The sequence below is a fragment of the Mesoplodon densirostris genome, chromosome 2, assembly GCF_025265405.1.
Source record: "Mesoplodon densirostris isolate mMesDen1 chromosome 2, mMesDen1 primary haplotype, whole genome shotgun sequence".
Taxonomy (NCBI): domain Eukaryota; kingdom Metazoa; phylum Chordata; class Mammalia; order Artiodactyla; family Ziphiidae; genus Mesoplodon; species Mesoplodon densirostris.
The window spans coordinates 154,477,119-154,491,268 of record NC_082662.1 but is presented as its reverse complement, the minus strand read 5'-3'; the positions used below and the strand labels follow the sequence as shown (position 1 = coordinate 154,491,268).

At 35.4% G+C, this 14,150-nt stretch overlaps 1 protein-coding gene across 1 annotated transcript in view; it reads left to right on the top strand.

The window, feature by feature from the left end:
* Positions 1-14,150, top strand: part of XPR1 (xenotropic and polytropic retrovirus receptor 1) — a 203,171-nt gene that overhangs the window by 137,908 nt on the left and 51,113 nt on the right. Inside the window, exons 7-9 of the mRNA XM_060091179.1 lie at positions 302-383; positions 9,822-10,012; positions 10,221-10,400. Coding sequence (XP_059947162.1) covers positions 302-383; positions 9,822-10,012; positions 10,221-10,400 — 453 coding nt within the window. The remainder of the gene's footprint in view (positions 1-301; positions 384-9,821; positions 10,013-10,220; positions 10,401-14,150) is intronic.

Sequence of the window (14,150 nt, the reverse complement as noted above, 5' to 3'; positions counted from 1 at the left end):
TACTTAAATCTCTCCTATAAGAGAACTCAGTATATATATAATTTGATGCCTGAGATTCTAATTCTCTTTATTTAGTGCCACAGATTTTTATAAAATAATTAGAATAAACTGGCAACTCAATTCTAGTATTATTGGATAATGAAGGATGATTCCCTGGTCCAGATTTATAAAAATTCAGATCATAAAATATGTTTGTTTTCATGGTAGAACTTTGAGGCTTATAGTGCTAATTTATTACACTGTATACTAAATGTATTCAATATTTTGCCCTTTACTCAAAATGCTGTTTTTCTGTCCACAGCCTGCACCAGCATGGACTACTTTTAGAGTTGGCCTATTTTGTGGAATATTCATTGTACTGAATATTACCCTTGTGCTTGCCGGTGAGTAGTTTAAATTTTGAATTAAATTATTACTAATCTGCTTATGTCATATTCTGTCCCTCTACCAAAGTTACTACCAAACTACCAAAGCTACTGAAAGAGAAATCTGTCAGGGCTAAGTTTTTTGTTTTTATAAATGATGGGAGGGTGGGTGTTGGTTATTTTGGTTTGTTTTCCCCTTTGAATATAATTATCCCTTTAAACATTGCTAGATTGTGACTCCGTATTCTCCATCATTTTCAGCGTTTAGTTATCAATAACCTCAGCTCCCTTGATCACAGATGAGAGTAAATAAGATTTTACAAAATTTATGCACTAAGGTCATTTACTTTGCTTTTTGGAGACTCTCTCACATCCTTTCCAGAACCTATTTACAATTACTTTGCATATAATTTTAAGAAAATTAGTTATATAATATTCTATTCTATAGCAGTTAAAAATTATAAAGAGGTAGGAGGAGTTGCTAGAAACAAGTGCATTCCCAACATCAAGAAATGATGTAACAAAAGGGGAGGCATAATCTTACTAAACCTCCCAACAGAATTTGACTTACCTCTCAGCAGCATTTTGACATTGTGGATCATTCCTTCTTGAAACTCTTCAGTTGATTGTGCTGGGAAACCACGCTCTGCTGGTTTTCTTATTAAACTTTGCTGGCAGTTTTTTCCCAGACTCCTATCTAGCTATTCTTTTCTTTTGGCATCTAAATGTTGGGAAGTACCACTGGGTTCAGTCCTCAGATCTTTCTCTGTCTACGTTCATTTCCTAGCCAGGCAATCTTATTGAAGCCTGTGGCTATAAATATCATCTATATGCTAATAACTCCCAAATTATATACTGTTTCCTCTGAATGACACTAATTGGATACTTAGATGTCTAATAGGCATCTTAAACTTATGTGGACAAATTTATTTTATCACTAAATATGCTTTCTCTTCCATATAGCATCACCTCTCATCAGTTTCTCAGGCCGGAAACCTTTAGCCTCTCTTTTCCCTCATACCTCATCTCCAGTCCATCAGCAAATCCTGTTGCTCTGTCTTCAAAACATGCTCCGAATCTGACCACCTCCACCAGTGCCATCCTTGTCTAAGCAACCATTTCTTTCTTAGTACACTGCAGCAGCCTCCTGAATTTGTCTCCATACAGCCACTCTTGCCTCTCTATGGTCACCAGTGCCTTTTTGATGCAAGTTAGATCACGTAACTCTCCTCTTCAAAATCCATTAAATGGCTTCTCTTACAATAAAATTGAAAGTTCCTACTATTATGGTGTGCAAGATCTCGTCCCTTTGGGCGTTTCTAACTTCATATTCTGTCATCCTCCCCACACTCAGTTTCACTTGGTTTCACTGTTTCCAGCCACATTTATTTTGTTACTATTCCTTGAACACACCAAGCTCATTCCCATCTATGAGCCCTTTCAATTGCCTAAAAGGCCCTTCCCCAAGATGTCTACATAGCTTACTCCCTCACTTCATGTAGTCTCTACTCAAATGCCACCTCCTTAGTAAGGCCTTCCCTGATCAGCCTACCCTAAAATAGCCTGTTCTATCCCTTTAGCCTACATTAGTTTTCTTTGGAGCACTTGTGACATATTTTGTTTCATATTATCTGCTTTCCCATTGGAATATAAATTCCTTAATGCCTTGGCTTTTGTCTCTCCTGTTCACCATTGTATCTCCAGCACCTAAAACATTGCCTGGGATATAGCAGGGTTCAAAAAATGTTGGTTGGGCTTCCCTGGTGGCGCAGTGGTTGGGAGTCCGCCTGCCGATGCAAGGGACACAGGTTCATGCCCCGGTCCGGGAAGATCCCACATGCCGCAGAGCAGCTGGGCCCGTGAGCCATGGCCGCTGGGCCTGCGTGTCCGGAGCCTGTGCTCCGCAACGGGAGGGGCCACAACAGTGAGAGGCCCGCGTACAGCCAAAAAAAAAAAAAAAAAATGTTGGTTGAAGTTTGAATGGATGGAAGAGAAGGACAGAGATGAAATTAAATGATATACAGAAAACACACGAACAACAAAAAAAAACACAGATCTCAAAGATTCTTGAATTTGAGGACTTTTACTTTAAGGGCAGATAATCCTGGTGTACCTCAAGAGTCTGTGTACGTGGGGCTTCTCTGGTGGTGCAGTGGTTAAGAATCCACCTGCCAATGCAGGGGGACACGGGTTCGAGCCCTGGTCCGGGAGGATCCCACATGCCGCGGAGCAGCTAAGCCCGTGCGCCATAACTACTGAGCCTGCGCACTAGAGCCCGCAAGCCACAACTACAGAGCCCGCGTGCCACAACTACTGAAGCCCACATGCCTAGAGCCCGTGCTCCGCAACAAGAGAAGCCACCGCAATGAGAAGCCCTTGCACCTCAGCAAAGAGTAGACCCCGCTCGCCACAACTAGAGAAAGCCTGCACGCAGCAGTGAAGACCCAATGCAGCCAAAAATAAATAAAAATAAAAATAAATAAACTTATTTTTAAAAAAAGTCTGTGTACTTGTGCTTATAATAACTGTGAGTCATTAATAAAGGATTAAATTCTGTTCAGTGAAGTCTGCACAGAAAATGACTTAGAAATAGATGTTATTGTATAAATATCCATTATAATCTGTTTTGGACTTTTAGTAATTATAATGCTGCCTGAACAAGGAAGGTTTATATCACTGTCACACTTAAACTATTCTCGATTCCAGGGTCTGTGTATTTTTCATTTTTGTGTTTCAAGTTCCTAACGCAGTGCCAGACATATAGATGTTCAAGAAATAATTTACTGAATTCATTATTCCTCATAAACATTCTTCTTAATTAAGATTGTCAAATTGCATATTACGAAATTATAGCCCAGGTTGTAATGGCTTTTAGATAGTGTGTGAACTTTACCTATTAACAGTATATTTTCATTTGTATGTTTAGAGTTCTCCTTCCCACCAATTTTACTAAAAATTAACTCTATTATTGTCTACTGTAAACTCATGTTTTAATATTGGTATACTTTATATTCATATTTAAATCTAGCTCTGTGTCTTCAGGGATGAATGCAGTTTACTTATATAGAATGCATGGAAATGCTACAATAAAAAGCCTAGCCCTAGATTATCAAGCTGTTATGGAAAGAACACTGACTTATCTACAAAAGGCCTTGCCTGGTTGCAGTCCCAGCTCAACTGTTTCTTAATTGTTTTGGTTTTAAAGACATGACTTAACTTCTCTGAAACAATTTCCTCATTTGTTAAATGAGCTTAATACCTTACAAGAACAGGGTTGTATTAGAATTCATTCAACAAGTAAATTTTATGTATCTATGATTATGCTTGATAATCTTGAATCTTAAGATAGATAAGAGAATTCCTTTCCTTATGAAGCTTATTACACTAGGGAGATTAAGACATATTAAAACAATAATAATACACTACAAAATAGAAGTGTTTTCTAAGCAGGTCAAGAGAACAAGTGATTACTTTCAAATGAGAGCATCAGGGAAGACTTTACTCATCTGTGTGTGAAATTTTTTCTTTCCAAGATGAGCATGGTGTTATCATCATCCCCATCATTAAATAAGACATAAGAATAGATAAAGAAACTTCATTATTTTTAAGTGAATGGATTGAAATGAAGTTTTCTTAAATTCAGGGGCAAGTTGGGGTTTTGTTTTCTTTCGTATGTATAGCCTACATTTTTGTGAGACGGTCTGATTTATTTTCTAACGTGTGTACTTTATGCATTTAGTGTTGCGCATTTATGTTCTCTCACCTCAGAACCCGTCTTTGTTTAATCTTTGTGTGTCTACGGGGGGAGGCAGGGTAAATACAGTTAAAGCCACCTGTCTATCCTTATTTATCTCCCAGTGGTTGCGTAAACGATAACAGAGTTGAAAATTGAGAGAGAAACACAGCAGTAGTAATGCATGTACAAGCATGATTCTTTTTTTTTCAAACATTCACATTAAAAAAAATAATGTGTGGGCTTCCCTGGTGGCACAGTGGTTGAGAGTCTGCCTGCCAATTCAGGGGATGCGGGTTCGTGCCCCGGTCCGCGAAGGTCCCACATGCCGCGGAGCGGCTGGGCCCGTGAGCCATGGCCACTGAGCCTGCACGTCGGAGCCTGTGCTCCGCAACAGGAGAGGCCACAACAGTGAGAGGCCCGCGTACTGCAAATAATAATAATAATAATAATGATAATAATAATGTGCATAATTGCTATGGTTTCTCAAGGGGACATGATCTGATATTTAATAATTTGTCTGAAATTCATATATTCCAGATATTTAGTGTTATGAAGATGAAAAGTTACCTGTTCAGATTTTTTAAAACTTGTTCTAGTAACTTGTTCCTAGTAACCTGAACTTAATTGATATAATAATAATATATCATATTTCACTTTCTGGTTTGACAAAGAGAAGAGTTTGACCATTTAAACTGCGTATAAGGGAACCCTTCTACATTGTTGGTGGGAATGTAAATTGGTATAGCCACTATGGAGAACAGTATGGAGGTTCCTTAAGAACTGAAAATAGAGCTACCATATGATTCAGCAATCCCACTCCTGGGCATATACACAGAGGAAACCATAATTAGAAAAGATACATGTACCCCAATGTTCATTGCAGCACTATTTACAATAGCCAGGACATGGAAGCAACCTAATGTCCATCAACAGAGGAATGGGTAAAGAAGATGTGGTACATATATATACAATGGAATATTACTCAGCCATAAAAAAGAATGAAATAATGCCATTTGAAATAACAGGGATGGACCTAAAGATTGTCATACTGAGTGAAGTAAGTCAGACAGAGAAGGACAAATATCATATGATATTGCTTGTATGTGAAATCTAAAAAATTGGTACAAATGAACTTATTTACAAAACAGAAATAGAGTTACAGATGTAGAAAACAATCTTATGGTTACCGGGGGGATTGACATGTACACCCTACTATATATAAAATAGATAGCTAATAAGTACCTACTGTATAGAACAGGGAACTCTACTCAATACTCTGTAATGACCTATATGGGAAAAGAATCTAAAAAAGAGTGGGTATGTGTATATGTATAACTGATTCACTTTGCTGTACAGCAGAAAGTAACACAACATTGTAAATCAACTATACTCCAATAAAAAATTTTAAAGTGCATGTAAGCGTGTGAAATAGCAAGCACTCATACACTAGTGGTAAAGTATTGTTGCAGTCTCTTTAGAGGATAATTTGGCAGCATATGTAAAATTTTTTTAATACAATCACTTTGATTAAGCAGTTTTATTTCTAGAAGTTTATCTTATACTTGTACATGGGTGCAAAGACATATATGAAAGGGGGGTATTCACCACTTTTCTTTATAATAGCAAAATCCTAGGAATGGCTCAAATGTCTTATCAGTTAGGAACTGTTTAAGAAAATAAATGACATTACCCCTATACAATGGAATACCATGAAGATATGAAAGTGAATGAGTGGAAATGGGTATAGTACTTCGGAGAACTGTTTGGTAGTATCACCAAAAGTGAATATAACTGTGCTGTGTTGTTTCTACCTTTTGGCTAATGTGAGTTTTGCTGCTGTGAACATGCATATACATGGATTTGTTTGGGTACCCGTTTTCAGTTTTTTCGGATATATACCTAGGAGTGGAATTGCTTAATTATATGATAATGCTTTTTAACCTTCTGAGGTACCACCAAATTGTCTTCCACAGAGGCACCACCATTTTCTGTTTCCACCAGCAATTTATGAGCGTTCCGTTTTCTCCACATTCCCATCAACACTTGTGATTTCCCTTTTTTTTTTCTTAATTATAGCCATCCTAGTGGGTTTGAAGTAGTATCTTGTTATGGTTTTGATTTGCATTTTCTAACGACATTGAGCATCTTTTCATGTGCTTATTGGCTATTCATATATTTTCTTTGGAAAAATGTCTATCCAAGTCTTTGCCCATTTTAAAATTGAGTTGTCTTCTTATTGCTAAGTTACTAGAGTTCTTTATATATTCTGGATACTAGACCCTTATCAGATATATAATTTGCAAATATTCTCTCCCATTCTATAGATTGTCATTTTACTTTCTTGATAATGTCCTTTGATGCACAAAATTTTTTAACTTGGTGAAATCCAGTTTATCTCTTTTTGTTGTTGTGTTATTCATGCTTTTGGTGTCATATCTAAGACTTCCATTGCCAAATCCAAGGTCCTGAAGGTTTACCCTTATCTTTTCTTCTAAGAGTCTTATGGTTTTAGCTCTTATATTTAGCTCATTGATCCATTTTGAACTAATTTTTGTACATGTTGTAAAGTATGGATTCAACTTCATTCTTTTGCATGTGAGTATCCAAATGTCTCAGCACCATTTGTTGAAGAGAATATTCTTTTTCATTGAATAGTCTTGGTTCTCTTATTGAAAATCAATCAGCCATAGATGTATAAATTTATTTCTGAGCTCTCAATCTATTCCATTTGTCTATATATCTTTTTTTATGCCAGTACCACACTATTTTGTAGTACAGTTTGAAATCATGAATTGTGAGTTCTCCAACTTTGTTCTTTTTTCAATATTGTTTTGGCTATCTAGGGCCTCTTACAATTCCATATGAATTTGAGTATCGATTTGACATCTCTGCAAAAAAAGGCCATTAGAATTTTTATATGGATTTTATTGAATCTGTAGAATACTTTGGGTAACATTGCCATTTGAACAAGTCTTCCAATCCGTGAACATGGGATTTCTTTCAGCAGTGTTTTGTAGTTTTCAATGTACAAGTCTTTCACCTCCTTGGTTAGATTTATTCCTTGGTGTTCTATTCTTTTGTTTGCTATTGTAATTGGAATTGTTTTCTTAATTTCATTTCAGATTGTTCATTGGTGGTTTATATAAGGACAACTGAATTTTGTGTGTTGATCTTTTTTTTTTTTTTTTGTCTGCGTTGGGTCTTCATTGCTACGTGCGGGCTTTCTCTAGTTGCGGCGAGTGGGGGCTACTCTTCGTTAGGGTGCTCAGGCTTCTCACTGTGGTGTCTTCTCTTAATGTGGGGCACAGGCTCTAGGCCTGTGGGCTTCAATAGTTGGGGCAGATGGGCTCAGTAGTTGTGGCTCACAGGCTCTAGAGCACAGGCTCAGTCGTTGTGGCACACAGGCTTAGTTGCTCCATGGCATGTGGGATCTTCCTGGACCAGGGCTCGAACGCATGTCCCCTGCATTGACAGGAGGATTCTTAACCACTGTGCCCCCAGGGAAGCCCCTTTGTGTTGATCTTGTACTCTGCAACTTTGTTGACTTTATTAGCTCTAGTAGTTTAATTGTGTATTCTTTGGGATTTATACTTATTTTTGTTTCCTGACTGTTGTAATATATATGTGGTCTTTTGGTTGAGAATCAGGATGTAAACCATATATATATTTTTTTATTTTCAACCTCCTAACTAATCTTCTTGCTACTGTGCTTGTTCCTTTGCAGTCTGTTCTTCACATGACAGGTAGAGTAGTCCTTTAAACTTATTAATCTGGTCATACCAATTATGTGAAAAACCTTTCATTGGCTTCATACATCTGAGTAAAAGCTTAAGTCTTGACAAAGTCCTACCTGATCTGCCTGTAGGTAACTTTCTGCCACTTTACCTCTCATTCATTCCAGTCATAGTGCCCTGGCCTTCTTCCTGTTCCTGGTCTACACAAGGCTTATACCTATCTTAAGGCCCTTTGTACTTTCCCTCTACTTGGAGCCCTGTTCCTCCAGATAGTCACATGATTAAGTCTCTATTTCCTTAAGGTTCCTGCAAATGTCATCTTCTGAGTGGTTTTCTTGACCACCCTACCTAGAATAGTACCTAACATTCTTTATCTCTTTACTTTTTTTCTTTCAAGATACTTATCTCACTATCTGACATTATACAGAATAGAAGTTGCCTGAAGACAGGTATTTTGTCTGTTGTTCATTACTGAATCTCCAGCTTTTAGAATGGTGTCACACATAATGGGCACCCAATAAATATCTGTCAAATTAATGAAAAAATGAATTTTCATCAAGTAAAAAGAAACTGATATATACTGAATATTCAAAAATGGGCCAAACATACTGTTTTAGGCATTTAGTATATATTGTTCAGATTTAATCTTCTTAACAAACTTATGAGAATAGATATTCTCCCCATTGACCAACAAAGAAACTGAGACTTAGAAAAATTTAATAATTTTCCCTAGTAAAGCTAAGATTTGAAATCTTGTCTGTAGTATTTGACTCCAAAGCAAAGGCTTTCTCTACTCTGTTATTTTTAACTTATTAAATGTGCTATGTGCTATAGCGAATACAAAGATAAATAATAAATGGTTATTTAAATATATAAGATGTATATAATTAAATTTCAAATGAGTAGTGCTAACAGTAAATTTTATAGTTATTTGGAAAATTGAGAAATTGGTAGCCAAATTGAAATGTTTGGCACAGAGTAGGCTCAAAATGAAACATCTTGATTCAATAAATTTATGAACAGATGAGAATCTGGTTCTTAAGTAATAAGTAGAAATAGAATTGGTCAAAAGAAAGAGCAAGGCCATTTTAGGTACAGGGGACAACATAAGCAAAAAAGTGAATTTGTTAAAAGGATAATAAAATTTATCAGGAGATAAGAATTTAGGAGCACTATGAGATAAGTCTGGGAAACTTAATTGGAGATCAGATTGTGAACTTGAATTGCAAGGCTAAAACGTTTGAATGTTATAATTATTGGAGATCTATAGGATAGTAGTGATACTGAACGTTTGTATGGGCATATGAGCAATTGAATGTAGTAATTAAGAGTATGGGCTTTGGAGCAAAACTGTCTGAGTTAAAATCCTGGCTCTGCTTTATCCTAGCTTGGTAAACCTGAGCAAATTACTTAACTTCTCTGCTGTAGTTTTCTCATCAATCAAATGGAGATAATAGTTTTTAACTCACAGAGCTATTGTGAAGATTAGATGAATTGTTAGATGTAAAAATACAATCCTTAGCACATAGTAAGCATTCTATAAATACTAATTGTTGTCATTTATATGACATTTCAGTTTTCACATTGCTTTCATATATACTCTTTCTTATAATTTTCATAGTAACACTGTGAGCTAGGCATTACTATATCCAGTTCAGTGATGGACAAAACAAAGCCAAAGAAGTTGTGTCATGCCAGAAATCCCCAGCTGACAGAACTGATCTGATGGTTCTAAATTATTTCACTGTGGACTAATATGCTGAAAGTCAAATTTTAGGAAAATTTTTCTGGTGGAATTTTGCAGAGTGAAATGAAGAAGAGAAAGAACCTTGAAGCAAGTTTATCAGGCTCTTGAGATAACCTAGGTTTACGTTTTATTTATTAAAAATTCTTATGCCAAGGTTATATCCTTGAGAATTAAAAGAAAGACAATTAATGGAGACATTATAACTTTTCTAACTAACCAATTAGTTGATATTCTTTCAGCTGTATTTAAACTTGAAACAGATAGAAGTATTTGGCCCTTGATAAGAATCTATCGCGGTGGCTTTCTTCTGATTGAATTCCTTTTTCTACTGGGCATCAACACGTATGGTTGGAGACAGGCTGGAGTAAATCATGTGCTCATCTTTGAACTTAATCCGAGAAGCAATTTGTCTCATCAGCATCTCTTTGAGGTAATCAAAGCAAGACATAAAATCCCATGAATATAGTTTACATTAGCTATATAGCTGGTTTAGTGGGTACTAAAATCTATTTTCTATTTGAAGAGGATTGTTGATGTAATAATTAAACATTTTTCTTACCTCTGTTTTATTAAAGATTTTTAAAGTAATGGTAGAAATAATAATTTTCTTTCTTTTTGTCTTTCCCATCCTTTATCAGATTGCTGGATTCCTCGGGATATTGTGGTGCCTGAGCCTTCTGGCATGCTTCTTTGCTCCAGTTAGTGTCATCCCCACATATGTGTACCCACTTGTCCTTTATGGGTTTATGGCTTTCTTTCTCATCAACCCCACCAAAACTTTCTATTATAAATCCCGATTTTGGCTGCTTAAACTGCTGGTAAGTCCAGAAATTTGTGTATCATTTTTAGAGTGGTATATTGGTCATTGGCTTCCTCCAGAATGAAAACAAAACTCCTGTATTGTACAACTTCAGAAGGCATGTTCACATTGTAGTCTGAATGAGTGGTACCCCAGCTCCAGGGGCAAAGAATACAGTATGGCTGGTACACCTGATGTTGTGCAGTAACAGTGGCCCTGGGAAAAGCACTCATGCATTTTTTCCTCCAAAATGGAATATGAAGTGTCGAGATACTGAAATGACTTTGCAAATTAATAATTCATAATTAATTACTTTAAAGATTAATCAACTGTGATAACATGTAGAATTTTCCTTTTTTTTAAGTGGTAAAACTGTTACTTTCCTGTTAAATTGCTATAAATAGTCAATCAAACATTTTTATTTTATGAAGTATTGTTTCTCTAAAAGCAGTAGGAATATCTTATCAGATCACCAAGTTTAATTTGAGAAATTGACTTTATAAATTCCATTTCTTCTTCTACTTTACCTATTTCTTAATGATCTCAAAATCAAGCAGTCTCAGCATTAGGATATAGAATTTCCTGCAAAAATGGTAGCTATATTTTTTGGGATATTGTAGATTGATCTGGAAAGGAACTTCTGCTTACTCCCAAATTTAACCAGCTCTATTTTGAAAATCAATTGGGAATGCCTTCATATAATTATTTCTTAGATTACAAATTACAACTAACAGTAGGGTAAAGGTTAGTAATTAAATTGACCAATCTCCACAGACTTCCAGAATTCTCATAATTATTGTCTCACTTTTCTTTCACCTTATAAAGTATATTGCCTTGAAAACTATAGTTTTAATTTCTTTTTCCTTTTGAATGCCCCTTAGGTTTAGGAGAATTTTTGTTGTTGTTCTTAGCAATGTGCTCTCTTTAGCATTAACTAAATTTTTAAAATCTTAAGAAATAAAATATGACCTTCCAATTGAAAAAACATAGTAAGCAGTCAACAAATAAAAGCAGCCTATGTTCCAATATAGGCAGGTATTTATAGCAATCTGAAAAAGAAAATGGCCCAAATCTTGATTTTTCCCCCCAAAGTTAATTGTTCATTTATTTGTATTTCTTCTTTCTTCCACTAGGATTTTTATCACAAACTGAGACTCTCCCTCTTTTCCACCAACTTCATTCAATATAAATATATAAATAAGCAAGCAAGCAAGGAAGCAAATCATTCCCTTAAAGTATAGCACCACTAGGCCTAATTTTGAGTTTGAATTTTGAGTGTGGAACTTAGATGTTCAAGCATATATTAATAAATCATAAGTTATACCATCACCTTTAATGTGTTTTGTCATCATCTAGAAAACATGCTTTTTAGAAGATTTTTTTTTTTAATTTAAGACAAAAGAAAAATTTGAGCCATTTTTTTCTCTTGAAATTTATACTAAAAATAAATCATTTCCAGTTAGTACAACAGTATTGGATTACCTTTCTTATTTTGAGATTGTCATTTTATTTTTAGATTTTGTGGAGTTTCTAAACTGTTATTTGCATAAAAATGTAATATTCTTCTGGTTACAAGGAAATAACTACAAGATTACAAACACCTATTTTTCCTTCCTAAATTATTGTGAAATCTCTATAAAGTTATTTTCAAATGAGATTTGAAAGATTTAGAAAACTCAGGTGTTAATATGATTGCATCATTACAATAACAAAATAATATAGTTGTGTACATTATGTGCTAAGTGAACATTTCCCCAGTGCATCCTTCTTTGTTTAAATAGGAAATGGGTATGATTCATGAATGACCAGTTATTCTTATTAGCAGAACGATTCCCCATTGAGTAGACGTTTATCTGTGCATCTGTTGTGTGTTAATAAATGAGGACTGTTGATGGAATGGGTTGGCAGGGGTGTAATAAGAAATAAGAGAATAGTAAAATATACTCTCAGAAGCAGTGAAATACTGAAGCAAGCATTGTGATTTGGTATATTTGTAATAATTGTAAATAGTAAAAATGTTATTTATAGATTATTTTAATATTAATTGACCTATTGACTTATTTTAATTCGAATCTCACTGAGAAAATTTACCCTTAGAGTTATTTCTAGTGATTTAACAAGAATGTTTCTACCCTAGTTATGTTTTTCTGATATAGCTTTTTTTTAAAGCTTCATCCTAAAGTAAACTACATTTCCCTTTTTCTTTTTTTCTTTAATTTTTAGTGGAAAAAGAACGTATGTCACTTGGCCATAGTGGTAGGCACTGGGCACCACTTATATTCATATTTAAATTTGAATCTATGGAATTGATATGTTACTCCTCTCCCCAAAAGAAGCTAAAAAATTTTTTTAAGAATTGATTTGTTTTGATATTAGTATTATATGTCAGATGAATACAGTTTATTTACATTCATGAGGTCATATATCCTCTCTCCAGATCTGTATTTGTCCTACTTGGCAATCCAGTTGGGAAGCATAAACAATGCCTCAGATTTTCTAAACAAAAGTATCAAGTTATTCTTATAGAAGGCTGCATAAAGTTTTTAAATTAGAGTCTTTTGCTATATTATTTTGGAATTGGTTTTTCCAATATTTTCTTTAGTTGTATAATAAATTTTTTACACGTGTCTATTATAAGAATAGATTAGAGAAATGTTCTCATTTAATAATGTACTATTCTGGACATTTTATATGTATCAACTTATTTAATCCTTTTAATAAACCATGAGGTTGGAGCTACTATTAATCCAGAGTTTATAAATGAGGAAACCTAGGTTCAGGGAAGTTAAATAAGGTCACAAAGCCAGGATGTAATGGAGATGGGATATGAGCCCAGGCATTCTGGCTCCATAATCTGTGTTCTTAAACACTACCATTTAACAGTTGGACCTGGTGGTCACTTTATCTACATGTTTAACTTTGATTAGTGGATCACCTAACGGGAATCTTAAAATCAGATTTGGAAAGAATGTGATTGATTATCCACAAGTAGAAATTAAGACTTCATCTCCTTAACTGTTTATCTCCTTAACTTCATCATCTTAACTTAGAAGGTGATAACATATATTCTTTGTAATAACTTGTTAGTGGCCTTTTTGTGTATGTGGGTAAAACATCAGATATCCAGGTTGTCTGTAGCTTTCTTAATACAGTTACTCAGTGAATTGTTATCATTTTAATTTAAATCACAACAAAGTAGAAGTTGAAAGACCGTAGCCAGAATAAGAAAGGAAGGAGAATTCTCAGTCAAAAAGGGGAATTCAGGGCTTCCCTGGTGGCGCAGTGGTTGAGAATCTGCCTGCCAATGCAGGGGACGCGGGTTCGAGCCCTGGACTGGGAGGATGCCACATGCTGCGGAGCAACTGGGCCCGTGAGCCACAGCTACTGAGCCTGCGCGTTTGGAGCTTGTGCTCCACAACAGGAGAGGCCGCAACAGTGAGAGGCCCGCGCACCGCGATGAAGAGTGGCTCCCGCTCGCCGCAACTAGAGAAAGCCCATGCACAGAAACGAAGACCCAACACAGCCAAAAATAATAAATAAATAAATAAACAAATAAATAAATAAATAAATAAATAAAATTTTTAAAAAGGGGCAGAATTCAGATAAATCTAAGATGAATTTGACTATGTGTTAATGTCAGGGAGTTAAGTATGTTCTGTTTATTTTCACTTCCACTCACCCTACCTCTGACCAAACTACTTGTTCCCTTCTTTGTATTTCCAGGGTATTTTGTATGCCTATCTGTAATAGCAGTTACCACATGGTGCTG